We start from the raw sequence: 14426 nt of genomic DNA on the forward strand, positions 1-14426 counted from the left end.
CGGCCACCCCCCCCCCGCACCCCCCCCCCCCCCATTTCACGTGCGCGTGCGCGCGCCTCGCGTGGACGCCGCGCGGAAGGTAACGGCCGCGGCGCGAGGCTGCGCCTGCCCGGGGGGAGGGGCCCCAACGGCCGCCCCCCAACGGCCGCCCCCCGCCGCGGCTGAGGGGGGCTGGGGGGAGCCGCTGCTCTGGGGTGGTCCCGTCCCCGTGCCCGTCCCCGTGCCCCCGGCCGGGCCCTGCAAGTCACGGCCCTGGGGCTCTTTGTGTCTGCTGCGAGGCAGCGCTGGGCTTCCTCGCGCTGCTGGGGGGCTGCCCTCGGGGGCGTCACGTCACGGGGAGCTCCGCGGTTCGGTGCTGACAGGAAGGTGACGGGCTTCGTCAGTTTCGAGTGGCACGTAGTCAGGGTTTATACCTGTGGATGAAGTTTCTCCCTCTTTTTCCCTCTTTTTTCTTTCTTTCTATAAACAGCTTTGAAACTGACTTATATGGTTATGAAACGTTAATGTTGACAACTCCATTAGCTAATTCACAAAGAGTCTGAAACAGAGTGTTTCCAAACCTTAAGATCTCTACTGTAAAAAAAAAAAAAAAATTATCTATTAAAATTAAATAGCAGGGAAAAGTTATTTCCTAATTATGCGGATTAGGGTTTGTTTTCCTGTGGAGCGCACTTTCGTGCTCTGTGGGTCTTTAAAATTTGTCGTAACAGCTGTCTGGTTTGGCTTGTTTCAGTAAACGAATTTTGCATGTTTTTTATTTCTCGATTTGCTTTATATTACTCTGCAGTTGTGTTATTGGCATGTTTGCAGGTAATGACGGGGAAGGTAAGGAAACTTTCTATTCCCCCGCTAGTGTTTGCTTTGTGTCTGCCTATATCAGTCTTGAGTAAATTCCAAGGGTCCCTTTCTCCTGAGTTAAGTGCTTTTGATGGCTACAGTCTCCCTTTTGTCCACAGTGGCACAGAAGTAATGCTTTATTATTTCTTATTATTAGTTGTAAGAGCATTGATAACATTGTTACCTCCTTGAACTCTGCCTCCTGAAGCTGTGGACCATATTTATTTATGTTACTTAATAACTTAATAGGAGGAGCTACAACACTCATTCACAAGCGGCTGCTTACTACCAGTGCGTAAAGAACTGTACTGCTTTTGTTTGTTGTAAGCACTGTTAGATCATGTGCTGTTGCATGTTTTGAACAAATTAGGTACGTAGGTAAGGAAAGATGATTCTTGACCGTAAAATTTTTGCTCTGTGGCAAAATGTTCAAGCATTATTCCAAGGATTAGCCCCTACATCTGCCTGAATATAATATGAGTGCAGTTACAGATGAGACACGTTCAACATCTGTCTGTTTCAGGTGGGGTGAAGAAATGGTAGTAAAATCTATGCTTGTGTGAAAGGCAGAAGAAGCAGGAGAATAGGAGGGACAGCATCAGCAGCATTTGATGAGAATAGCAGATTATCACAACAAGAAGGATGGTGAAGAACTTTTAATTGGGACTGTAGTTTTCTAAATTTTTTATCAAAAGTCCTTGTGTTTTTGTAATAGTTCTGGCTCTGTTACCGTCCACACTCATCTTGCTCCCATGCAGGCATTCATATGTTTCTGTGGTCTGGCCTAGTCTTGTCCTACGTGCAGGTCCTCCTCGAGAGTAAAGTTCTCCAGCTTTAAAAATTTCTTTTTATTTTTCCTTCTCATTAGTAACTTGGAGAGGGAGGGTGGGTAGGCATGTGAAGAAAGGCTTCTAGACTCATGATTAATAATTTGCTATTGTATAAATATGGATGTTTGGGTTCAGTTTTTCTTTCTTGCTCTCATGTTCCATTGTTCTGTAGGATATTGTAAGACCTTTGGTGATACACTTGGTACACTGTGAATTGGAGAGGGGAAATCTGCTGAAAAACATAGCGGATGGTATAGTGTTCTGACTTTAATGTGTATGGTTAGCTACAATCAGAATTTTTGGAGGGTAAATCAACTGGAGAGAGAATGTGACTGTTCTGGCTGATGTAGCAAGGAACAATCTTTGAGCTAACTTCTCAACACAAATTAAATTTTTAATTTCTTTCATTTAGAAAGAACCCAGGGTGAGATTCATCTTCACAAAATCACAGAATGGCTGAGGTTGGAAGGGACCTCTGAAGATCACCTAGTCCAATCCTCCTGCCTAGCATGATCACCTAGAGCACGTTGTACAGGATGGCATCCAGGCGGGTTTTGGATATCTCCAAAGAAGGAGACTCTGCAACCTCTCTGGGCAACCTGTCCCACTGCTCTGTCACCCTCACAGTAAAGAAATGCCCCCTCGTATTGATCCGGAACCTTCTGTGCTTCAGCTTGTGTCCGTTGCTGCTTGTCCTGTCACTGGGCATAACTGAAAAGAAACCAGCTCCATCCTCTTGACACCCTCCTCTCAGATATTTGTACATATTGATGAAGTCTCCCTTCAGTCTTCTCTTTTCCAGGCTAAACAGGCCCAGCTCTCTCAGCCTGTCCTCTTGCCGAACTTGTGGTTCTAAAAGATAGCTGGCTGTTCCTGTCATAGTAGAGAAATAGGTCAGACGAACTATGCCTGTCTTTGGCATCCCTACAGGGCAGTGCATCAAAATGGTACCTCTGTTTTTCTACTGACTGTGGAGAGGACTTAGGCATATAGCTTAAATATGGGCATATAAGCTGGGAGGGATTGATCCTACTGTGTTCTTCCAAGGCATGAATTTGCGTTAAGTAAATGTACCTCTTTGTCATTTTAGATTTCCACCTCGAGATCTGTGTTCTCGTGCTGATTTTCCGATGAAGTACATCCTGGTAACTGGTGGTGTCATCTCAGGCATTGGCAAAGGGATCATCGCAAGCAGCATTGGCACCATACTGAAATCATGTGGTCTGCGTGTCACGGCAATCAAAATCGATCCATACATAAACATAGATGCTGGAACATTTTCACCGTATGAACATGGTACGGAAGACTGTGCTGTTACCTTTTGTGTAAATCTTGTATTCATAATCATGCTTATTTATTTTCTTTGAAAAATAGTACTATGGTAGTTATTAGTCATTTTATCACCTATTTGGCAATGCAAGCTTGTTCCCTACTGCATATGCTTAAGGACATTGTCTGCTCTAAGTAAAGAGAGGTGAAGCCTGGTTGGTGAAGATACTTTGAAGAGTAGCTGCTTACTTTCTATGAAATTCTGCTTTGTTGGGAAAAATCCTAGCTGTTGGCCTTATCCAGTCTATGCTGTCTTCAGTTCAACTTGATAAAAAGTTGGAATGGTACTGCAAAACTTATTTGAAACTGTTTTCCTGGACAGTTCCTTGTGAATGCTCTTACTGGGATGTCAGCTGTCAGTGTCCCTAGTTTGAATGTCTTCATGAGAGTTAGATTAAGCTCTAATTTGTGACAATGAAGATCCAGTCAAAACAGTGGAGCTTAGAGAGCTGGCTGTCATGTCATTTTAAAGTAGATGCTTTGTTTGGTTGGCTCTCTACATTGCTGATGAGCTGCAAGACACTCTGACGGGCATTTATAATGTTGAACATTACTTCATCTGTCATGCATGTTACCTCTGGTGGTAAGACACCTGCAGTGACTTGAGATTGTGAGGGTGTATTCCTTCCGTGGATCACATAATGGACAAGGGGGCAAATGTGGTATCTAATTCCCACACTACTTGTTTTTCCTCCGTTTTAGAAGGATTTTCATACTGCTTAAAAAAAAAAAACCACAGACTTGTGGGGTAGTAAGTAGCAGTTCACACAAGCCAGAATGGCAAGCCTCTTTTGTGAACGTTTTGGGGGAAAACTGATTGAGTCAAAGGATTATAATTTAGAGATTTCCACTTAAAGTTTTTTTTTTTTTTTAATACAGTTTTTATTCCCCAAAGGCCCGCTTTTGAGAAATGTCAGTTCCACTCTGCTTCTGTTGACTTTAATAGTGAATTAATGGTAAAGAGAAGGAACTCATTGCTTCATGGGACCAGGCATAAATCTTCCTCTCTATTGCATGCATTGTGGTGTTTTTCTTTTGTTTTTGTTAAACTGCTCATTGGATTGTGGTATCTAGCTGGGATGTATATTTCCGTAGTCTACAGAATTTCCCTACCTTCAGGGGAATTGTTTCTTTTCTCATGTGCAGAGTTTTCCAGCTTTACCCTAGCATCTAGCAACTTTAGATCCTTCAGAGGTTGATGAGCTTCAGCATTATTTGCAGACTCTTTGCTTTAAGAGAAGTCTGAACCGTGAAGAATATTTTCATTAGATTTTCCAGAGCCAGAAGTAAACCTCGCTGTGAGCATAGTGAACTGAATATATGAGATGAAACAACTGAATAATAAATAGTTATCACACTTGAATAAGCATTTATGTACATCATAACTTCACTCCTGGTCCAAGCCTTAATCATTCGAATAGTTCCATACAACAAGAATTTATACTGGAACACTTGGAAAGTGGGTGATAATTCATGCTTATAAAAGCACAGTTTTTGTCTGCCACATGTAAATTGATGTTTTATTTATTACTGATTTATGATTCCTGGAAATTACTGTCATCCAGTTGGGGATTGTAGCAGGCTATTGAAATACTGGTTAAATATTTTTAAGTCACTTAAATATTTTGGCAATATAACTTACATTCATTTTCAAAACTATTAGTGACTGAGGGATAGACATTCAGTGTAAAAGTAATGACTCAAATATTAAGACAGAATGACAACGCAGATCCAGTTGCAGTATGTACTTTATTGGTGTGTCATTGCAATGTGTCTTTTAAAAGAAATGTTTCTTCAATTTGAAGATATGTTTGTGGTACACCTACGTGTTTAATAACTTGTGGTTATTTTATTGCTTTTCTGTCTGTTATGTTTTTCATCCTAAACTTTTCTATGTTATTTTTAACGTTTTCACTTTCTTTTTTTCAGGTGAAGTTTTTGTACTGAATGATGGTGGAGAAGTTGACTTAGATTTAGGAAATTATGAAAGATTCTTGGACATTAATCTCTATAAAGATAACAATATCACCACCGGAAAGATATATCAGCATGTTATCAATAAAGAAAGACATGGTGATTACCTGGGAAAGACTGTTCAAGGTAGGATTTTACATTCTGTGGTATACTAATCCATTCAGACTTTATAAAAGAGTGGGAAAAACAAGCTGCTTCTTCCTGTGTCAGCTTATTCCTTTCTCCTTCCTAGGAGATCTGAGAATATTTCTATAATGTTGGGCTTCTGGGTTCAGGGAAATAAGGAGTATAAAAAAAGAGGTTGTTCCCTTTCGACTTCCTGCTTGTTTTTCCCTCCTTGCATGCAAAAACATGTACATATGTACATTTGAGATGTGCTTGCCTTAGTACTTTTCCTTTGTCTTGTAGTTGTTCCACACATCACTGATGCAGTTCAAGAATGGGTAATGAATCAGGCAAAAGTTCCTGTGGATGATGACAGAAAAGAGCCACAAATATGTGTAATTGAGGCAAGTATAGAATCTTTTAGGATCTATATCCGCAGCAAACGCAAAAAACTAGCTTGCTTTCTCTTTGCTATTTACTGTAAAAAAAAAAAAAAGGTCAGACTGAAGTTCTGTGGTGAGCTATAATACAAGCACACATTTTGTATTCTTTATGATTTGTTCTGCGAATGATAGGCGTGGTCTTATCCCTATACAGTTTCTGTAACTTGACTAAATCCCTTCCAGAATACTGTTGAAATGGAGTTGCTTAAGAATTTATTAATTTATAAAATTAAGAAAGTCAATTACTGTAATGTGAAGTATTTCTTCCAGGTTACAGACATTTGACTGAAGCTGCATACTGTTAATAGCATTGAGAAAACGTGTAATACCTGAAACACCCATGGCCAGTTGGGGATCCTGTAGCATTTTAACTTTCTGTATGACTTCAAATGCTTCACATTGTTGCCTGTGGAATATTTGCAGGGATATATTTAAACATTGTATGAGTTAGTTTCCCACTTTCTGTTTATATATTTAAGATCTCTGGAAGTAACTTTGTTAATCACTTAATGCACTGATGTTCTGCAGAATTGAACTAATGATTTTCACCCATTCTTAGTGGTGCCTGGAGACAACTGGAAGAAGTGCAGTTGTTAACTGCTAGGTATTACTATTAGAGCGGAAAATACAGAAGATCAAACCTGGGTAGAACGTGTCATAGATTTCATGCCCGAAGGCACTGCTGTAATCGATAGGGTGATAAATTTCAAGACCCAGGCCATCAAGTTGGTCAGGATTTCTTACACAGAAAAGTATACCTTGGTTAAAATATAAATATAGCTATAGGTCTCTTTTATGATGTGGACAGTGACTCAAATGTTTCATTTAAAGCAAATGTAAAAGCTGTAAATATAGAAGTTGCTCAAGAACATTAATAAGAGATGAGCTTGTCAGTCCTTTAACTTCAAACATAATTTTGTTTCCTCCATGTTAAGTTTTTTTTTTGTTATACCTCTAGCCTCATAAAAATATCTACCTTTACTCTTACAGTCCTAGAGAATTCTTTTTCCATTGCAAAATTCTGAAGGAGTGTGGTTGTCAGAAGTTTTTCTGGTACTGTGAACACAAATGCGCAACTCTGTCAAAAGCCACATGGTGGCACAAAAGGATCATTCTGAAACACTCTTGCTTCACAAGACTTCCATGCTAGACTGCTTTATTCAGTGTTTAGTTTACTACAGCTCTTTATGTCTTTGAAAAACATCGAATTCACGTCTTTAAGTCAGGTTTGTCATGGACTTAGTCTTGGACTTTGGGTTGGTAACATATTAAATGTTTATAATATATTATTTGCATTGTTTATATATATCATTTATCAATGTTCAAAAGCCATGATAATACTGCTAGATGTCTGTATCTTGTTGGTCCTGACTGCTGATTAATCTGTCTGTCAGGAAAAGGTATAATACCTGAATATCTCTATACAAAAATAGTCACATCAGTCTAACTATTCATTAACTTTTGTTCACCACTTAGAAGTTAGTAAAAGTATGGTGCTTATTCCATAGCACCATACGTCTTCCTATGGGAATCTGATGTGTTTGGTGTAAAGTCAGTATAAAGAAACAGGAAAATTGTTTTGTTTTCCACAAGAAACAATAAGTGGAATAGGTGAGGGCTCTTTGTAGAGTATGCCTGCAAATTTTTGGATTTACTAGATAAAAAATTCAGATAACTTGTTGAATCTGTAAAAGGTAGACTCTTTAAAATATATATATATTTTTTACTTTCTGCCACTGACAGATTCAACCTTTCTTTTTCAGCTGGGTGGAACTATTGGAGACATTGAAGGAATGCCATTTGTTGAAGCATTTAGACAGTTTCAGTTCAAAGCAAAAAGGGAGAACTTCTGTAACATCCATGTCAGTCTAGTACCACAGGTAAGTTATTTTAATACACATTTTAATTGTTGGCAACTTTTATTCTGTATTGAGCTTTATATTTGTTTACTTCTCTAATTAAGAAGGGATGTTGGAGGCGTTTAGAAATTGAGATGAAAGCCAATCTCATTTGGGTAAATAAAAGCCTTGTTAATTACTTTATTGATGTGAGAATGTGTTTTAATGTTCTAAGTTATCCAAAAAAAAGGTTAATAAATACTAATTTATCTAGAAGGCTAAATATGCTTCTGTTTTGCGCTGGGAGGTGCTGGTATGTTATCATCCCAGTAAGAAAGGTACTCCGCCTCTGTAAGATATTATTTAAAATTCTGTTTGAGGTAACACTGTAAGGAATGGATAATATAGATAATCATACCTCCCTTTAGGTGGAAGGAAGCCCAGGTGGTGTTGCATTGAACTACATGCAGCATGCTGGGCTGACTCCATCCATAGACGAGATTCTTCCCTTTTGGTCATTTGAATTTATTACATGACTTTCTTACAAGGAAACGACTCTATCATTTCTGCTGTCAAGCACAAACGATGTTCTTATGAGAACTTGTTGCTGCATTGCTAGATAAAGACAAGGTCAGATAGGTGATGTAAGTTTCGGTACCAAGTGTGAGCTGCTTGCGTGCTCTTCTGGTACAGTGAGCTAGTTGAGGTTATTCCATGACTATTTATCCTACAGCCAAGGGATTGGTGCAGAACAACAGTGCCTGGAGGCCGGCTGGATGTGCAGCATAGCTCAGCATAACAGAGGTCTGGGTCTACTCAGGTTAACTTTTACGTGGATCACTAACTCCCTGATGTACAGTGGTATTCCAGTTAGGACCACTACAACTTACTGTACAAGGCTGAAAGCATTTTTTTTTAATTTTAATTCGCGAGTAGATTTTATTTTAAGAGGTAAGTATTCACTGGGGAGATTTCGTTAATGAAATGTTGATAATGATGGTATGATCACACTTTGTGTAGATAAAAAGAGAATATTTACCACTGCATCTAATATTCAGTGGGTTTGATTTTGTGAATTATTTACTGCATCTGATTATTTCTGAGTACTGAAGGCTTTGTGCTGTTGGACACTTTGCATTTATTAGCAAAGGCCAAATTATGAAATATTTCGCTTACCTGAGTCAATTATATTGGAACTTTTACTTTGAAAGACAAATAACAAAATAAACTTGACCTAAATTAGGGCCATGTGCTTCTTCACAGAATTTTTAATGTTTGTAGTAATTGTAGTGACATTTCTTTTGTGGCTCTGTTTCGATATGCTTACTTCCTGCAAGTATTATTACTTGCAATGACTTTTCACTTTTAACTTACAACTTCTCTGTTAATGTATTTTGTTTAATAAATTTCCTATTTGAACTTTAAAAATATGTTTTTCTAGCCTAATGCCACCGGTGAACAGAAGACAAAACCAACACAGAACAGTGTTCGAGCACTGAGGGGTCTAGGCTTGTCTCCAGATTTGGTGAGTACATTAGTCAATAAATGCAGAGTTTTGTTTACAGGTCATCTAGAAGTATCCATGCATAACCAGTGATCAAAGAATGAGCCTTAGCCTCCCACAAGAGACAAGAATTTTAGAAGAAATGCAACGTATGTGCTGTACTACTTGACTGAAGACACAGGAAGTTAAACTACTGTGGTGGTTTTACTCGAGTGGGCAGCCGAGCTTCACCACAACCGCTCTCTCACTCCCCCTCCTCAAAGAGGAACAGGGAGAAAATACGATGTAAAGGGCTCAAGGGTTGAGATAAGGACAGGGAGATCACACAGTAATTATCGTGACGGGCAAAACAGACTCAGCATAGGGAGATAGTAAGATTTATTACCTATTACTAATAAGCTAGAGAAGTGAGAGACAAAGGAAAGAAACCAAAAACGCCTTACCCCACCTGCACTCTCTTCCACCTCCTCCCCCCGAGCAGCGCAGGGGAATGGGGTTATGGTCAGTCTATAGCACTTCTTCTCCGCCGCTCCTTCTCGGTCACTCTCGTCCCCTGTGCTGTGGGGTCCCTCCCATGGGATGCAGTCCTTGCTGAAATGATCCGGCGTGGGCTGCCCACAGGCAGCAGCTCGTCAAGAACTGCTCCAGATATGCGTCCGTACCACGGGGTCCAACCCTCAGGAGCAAACTGCTCCAACCTGGATCCCCCACGGGCAGCAGCTCCTGCCAGGTCACCTGCTTCTGCGTGGGCTCCTCTCCACGGGCTACAGGTCCGGCCCGGAATCTGCTCCAGCAGGGGTCTTCCGCAGGCCGCAGTCTCTGTCAGTGCAGGTCCACCTGCTCCACCGTGGTCTCCTCCATGGGCTGCAGCGTGGAACCCTGCTCCACCGTGGTACTCCATGGGCTGCAGGGGGACAGCCTGCTTCACCATGGTCCTCACCACAGGCCGCAGGGGACTTCTGCTCCAGCACCTGGAACACCTCTCCCCCTCCTTCTTCACTGACCTTGGCGCCTGCAAGGCTGTTTCTCACTCCTCTCACTCTCCCAGCTGCTGTGTGGTGGAGCGTTTTTTTTCCCTGTCTTAAATATGCTCTCACGGAGGCACAAACAACATCGCTTATTGGCTCAGCTCTGGTCAGCAGCAGGGCCCTTACCTAACATGGGGCAGCTTCTAGATTCTTCTCACAGAAGCCACCCCTATGGCCCCCTGCTACCAAATCTTGCCACGTAAACCCACTACAACTACTCCTATTTACTCTAAGTTAACATAATCCAGATAACTCTTAGCAAAATCTTGAGCCTCTACCTATGCTCTTCTAATAGGATCTTTGCAGAAAAGTCATTCTGCATTGCTTAAAAATAATCTAAAGTTCAGATGTCTCAGTTCACTTTGTGGGAAGACCTAGAAGAGGTAGAATGCTTCTGGCTTCTAACATTCTTTCTCTAGTTTCTTTTTATGCATGATATTAAGAAGAAGCAATCTTACCTGTGAAAACCTTTAAAAAGGAAATATGAAACACATGGGTGAATCCTCAAAGTAAGGTTCCTCAGTTTCTTTCTTTTGTTGGACTTGCACCACGTGGTGTAGTGAACTCAAAGGAAACAAGTTTCATGTCATGTGAATTGGCAGATGATGACAAACGCTCAACTTCCATTCTCTCTCCCTGGTGCCTAGAAATGAGTATGTACTTATTTCCTGGATGCATTTGTTGCTTCACTGGCACTTTTCGTAGGGAGCAGAGAGGAGACATAAGTTAATTAAAGCTCCCTGTTGTGATACCTGTATGCCACTGAGCGATGTTAATCTGCTTGCTCAAGTGTTTCTGCTAGCAGTGAAGCCAGGGCAGCACAGCTTCAAATGCCAATACAACCACAGTTCAAACTTATGCTTCGTGTTTTCCTGAGCTGCAGGTAATGCAGCTGAACTGCGTTTCTAGTTCTTCAAGAAAGAAAAAGAATAATTTTACTCTTTCATGTGAGGTTGCTTGTTAAGTCAAAGAATATTTTCCATATTTAATTCTGGAAGTCATTGAGCCCTTTCCATTGCCGTAAAGTCTATTGGTAGAAAAAGCTTCCTACCTAACTCTTCTTAGAAATGAAAGAGACAATAGTCACTGGTTCTGTATAATATTTATATCCTCACAAAGGAGGAATGATTCTTAAAAGAATAGTTGCACAACTAAACTCTGTGTTGTGCTTCTTTCTGATTTTTTTTTTTCTCCTTGAACTTTTGCAAGAGGTGACTTTTTGGCTTATGTGCTTTTCTAGTTTCTGGATGTTCTAGGGGCCTCATCTTGTTGCCACTTTCCAGGGAAGAGTACAACTACTTGAATTAGTGACAGAAATCCGGTGGGAATAGATTCCATTTTAAAAAATGCTTTTACGCCACAATTTGCCACATCAAGTGAAAAAATATGAGGTGTGTTAAAAATGTTAAAGGTCTTTCCAGCCTTTTTCAAAAAAACGCTTAAAAGCATAACTAAGATTTCATTAGGGTTGGCCCCCTGTAGAGCAAAGTTGTCTTGGGAGAAGCTGGATAAAGCATCCAAAGCAGAGTTAATGAGCAAGCTAATGATTAAACAGTGTGGGCAATCTTGGTTCAGAGCAGACCGGCTTTAAGCCCTGGCCCAAATACTAATTCACCTGCTAACACAATACTGTGAATGAGAACAAAGAATCTGCCACACACCAGCCTCAATTTTTACTTGAAATAAAAGTGCTTTTTTGCACTTTGATTTTTCTAATTACAAAACAAAAACAATTCTGTATCAATATCTGGTATTAACTTCTGATGCAGGGTAACTTTGCATTGATAACATCGATAATGTTTTCCTATTAGGTTGCACAAACCCTTTTTTTTCCCTGAAAATTTCTACAAGCACTAACCAGCATTTTTACTGTTAGTGGATAAATGGTGAATATTTATATAATGAGAAGAGGTAACCTGTTCTCATCATGAAGATATGTAGATACTTGTCAAGTGATCAGCAATTCACACAGCCATTGATAATCTGTACATTATCAACTGTACTGATGTTTGTACTATAGGCACAGTTTTCAAATATCTATATTTGAATTGGATAGGAGAGAGCATGTACTTACTTATTTACTTATCCACATTTTCAGATTTTATGTTGTAACAGGACCTAGAATTTTAAGTTTATCAACGTGCATGTTTTAAACTACAAATCCAATGGTTTTATAAATAAGGTGTATGAAGGATGTGTTTTGGTAGCTTCAAACTGTTGTAACCTGTTAACTGTAATAGGTTGAGGAAGGAAAGGGTTTTATTTGTGCAGTGCTGCTCTATATTCCAAGCTTCAGGGCCTAAAGTTCAAAATCCCTTTTGTGGTACTAATTACATATGGAAAGTTGAATGTGATTTTTGGAGGCCTTTAAGATATCTGCCAGTGTCCAGCTCCCTCCCAAATTAATTGTTAAAGCTTGTTAAATGTGTATATATGTGGAAAAGGAAAGCAGACTCATCTAGTCACTCTCTCACATTTTGAGTTCTTGCCTGGGACAGTTCTGGGGCACTGTACTTTTTTTTTTTTTTTTTTTTTTACTGCTGATGGTGAGCACCAAAGCATAGAGGAATTACAGTGTGAGCAACACCTCTTGGCCATGTCAGTAAGTTGCTAAGGCACTGCTTCAAGAAAATCTGTAAATGGTTGCTCTTTTTCTTGGTGCAAGGCCAAGACAACACCTGGGGAAGTTCCTAGAACAGCAGTCGGGTGGGCTTCCTTGACAAGCTGTGCAGCCAGGCTGCCTGATGTAAGCTTGGCTTGACCTGTTTGTGACAGCTGCTGCCTTGCTGTCTGGTCCTAGGCGTCCCTGAGGTGGCATTTTGGGCCAGTCTCAGCTGTCTGTAAGCGGGAGCCTTTCTGTTCTCCACGGCGGGTTCTAAGCGCTTAATGAATACACTGTGTCTGCAGATTTAATGGACTCTGTTGCTGCATTTTGAAAGCTGATTATATGTTTGTCTTTGCTGCCCTATTCAATTGAATTGTTCATTGTCTTATTTGTATTATGTTGCTTTGAGCTGCTTCTTGGCCACTGTTATCGTAGTTTTGTATTTCCATGCTGCTTCTGATGTTTTTGATTTCTGTGACTCTATTAAATTGAAACCTGTCTCAGTGAGAAGGATGATAGATTTCCTAGTGGATTTGATCATGTGTTCATACTATCAACGTTTATGAATAATGTTTTCAAATAGTATCCAATTCTTAAGTATAAGTTGGGCTTAGTTCAAGAGAATGTACAAATTGTTACATAAGTCTTTTTTGATTATTAGAACGCACACTAATTTTCCCTTATACTTGGCATTGATTTTCCTGATTCTAGAAGTTTTTGCAAGGGTAGGAGAAGTTGATTAGAGTTCATCAATATCAGCGTAGCTAAACTGTGTTCTAGCAAGGTAATCAAAGGTTAGCTACAAGTTTCTGAACAAAAAAGGGCTTAATGTGTTAAGTAGTTATGTTTGCGAGAAAGATGGGGAAAATAGTGAATTCATCTTTTAACAGTACAACTTTCTATTAAACTTTCAAGATTCAAAATAACTTGAGGTAGGAGACTAAGTTTTCCAAAGGCACATATAGGGAGCAGTTTTGCATTTAGTTAGTTGCCTGAAATTAGATATTGCAAAAAAAAAAATCCCTTCCAACAAACACCAATAAACACACTTGTTTTCTTTGTTGGTAAAAAAATTGACAGTATTTTCTAAAATTCCCAAGTTTTATATGTATCAGCAAAATAATTGCACCAGAAAAAGTCCACAAAGTTAAGAGAGAATTTTCTCTTCTTCAGCCTTCTTTTTGCAATGATGTACAAATTAAGAATTACAAAAAATGTGCTGAAGTATTGAAATGGTAGAAAGCATGCATATAAGCTAAGTATTATTGCTCTGAACTTACCTGAGAAGATCAAAATATTTCTTTTGATTCGTACTTACAGAGCTTTATGACTTTACCTAAAGAATGTTTCAATAGTAGCTAAAAGGAAGGAGAACATGAGGAAGTAGCATACAGAGGATGCCAAAGAAAGATTAATACAAATGGGTCAGTAAGGGCAGGTTGACTGATTACTTCTGCCTTGCTAGGAGATATATGTGAGCTATGATATATTGATAGAACTCCAAAGGAGGGCAGAAAAAAAAGGTGTGCTTGCTTGCACTGTGCTTCCAAAGGATGTGAGCTTCTTCATGAACAGTATTGAGGATCTTCTATTGTTTTTTTCTGGTGAAGATTTATGATTTTTTTTTTCGAATATTATGACAGATTGTCTGCAGAAGTGCAAAACCTATAGAAATGGCAGTGAAGGAAAAGATCTCAATGTTCTGCCACGTGGAGCCTGAGCAGGTCAGTACTTTACTCATCATTAAATATGTGGGACAGCATACAAAGATATCTGTGCGTTTCTGTTTTCCGCTACCAGTTTTGGAAGACCAGTTGGATAAGCCTTCCTCTCACTGTAGGAGGGCTGTGATTACACCTTTTTGCTGTTGAATGGGCACACAGAGAGGTGTGAAGTAGCGTGCATGTTTACATACTTATGTGGTGAATGCAAG

General features: G+C 39.7%; 1 protein-coding gene across 3 annotated transcripts in view; it reads left to right on the top strand.

Annotated features, from left to right (window-relative positions):
* Positions 1-20: 20 nt before the first annotated feature.
* CTPS2 (CTP synthase 2) overlaps positions 21-14426 on the top strand; it is a 71777-nt gene continuing 57371 nt past the window's right edge. For 2 of the 3 annotated variants that reach the window (XM_066981509.1, XM_066981523.1), the window contains exons 1-7: positions 21-79; positions 2758-2963; positions 4926-5096; positions 5379-5479; positions 7282-7398; positions 8798-8881; positions 14137-14217. In XM_066981509.1, the coding sequence (XP_066837610.1) occupies positions 2798-2963; positions 4926-5096; positions 5379-5479; positions 7282-7398; positions 8798-8881; positions 14137-14217 (720 nt within the window). In that variant the 5' untranslated portion in view covers positions 21-79; positions 2758-2797. Of the gene's footprint in view, positions 80-114; positions 367-2757; positions 2964-4925; positions 5097-5378; positions 5480-7281; positions 7399-8797; positions 8882-14136; positions 14218-14426 lie in introns of those variants that run through there. The other variant, XM_066981514.1, reaches the window with a different exon arrangement.

The sequence above is a fragment of the Anser cygnoides genome, chromosome 1 (genome assembly GCF_040182565.1).
Source record: "Anser cygnoides isolate HZ-2024a breed goose chromosome 1, Taihu_goose_T2T_genome, whole genome shotgun sequence".
Lineage (NCBI taxonomy): Eukaryota > Metazoa > Chordata > Aves > Anseriformes > Anatidae > Anser > Anser cygnoides.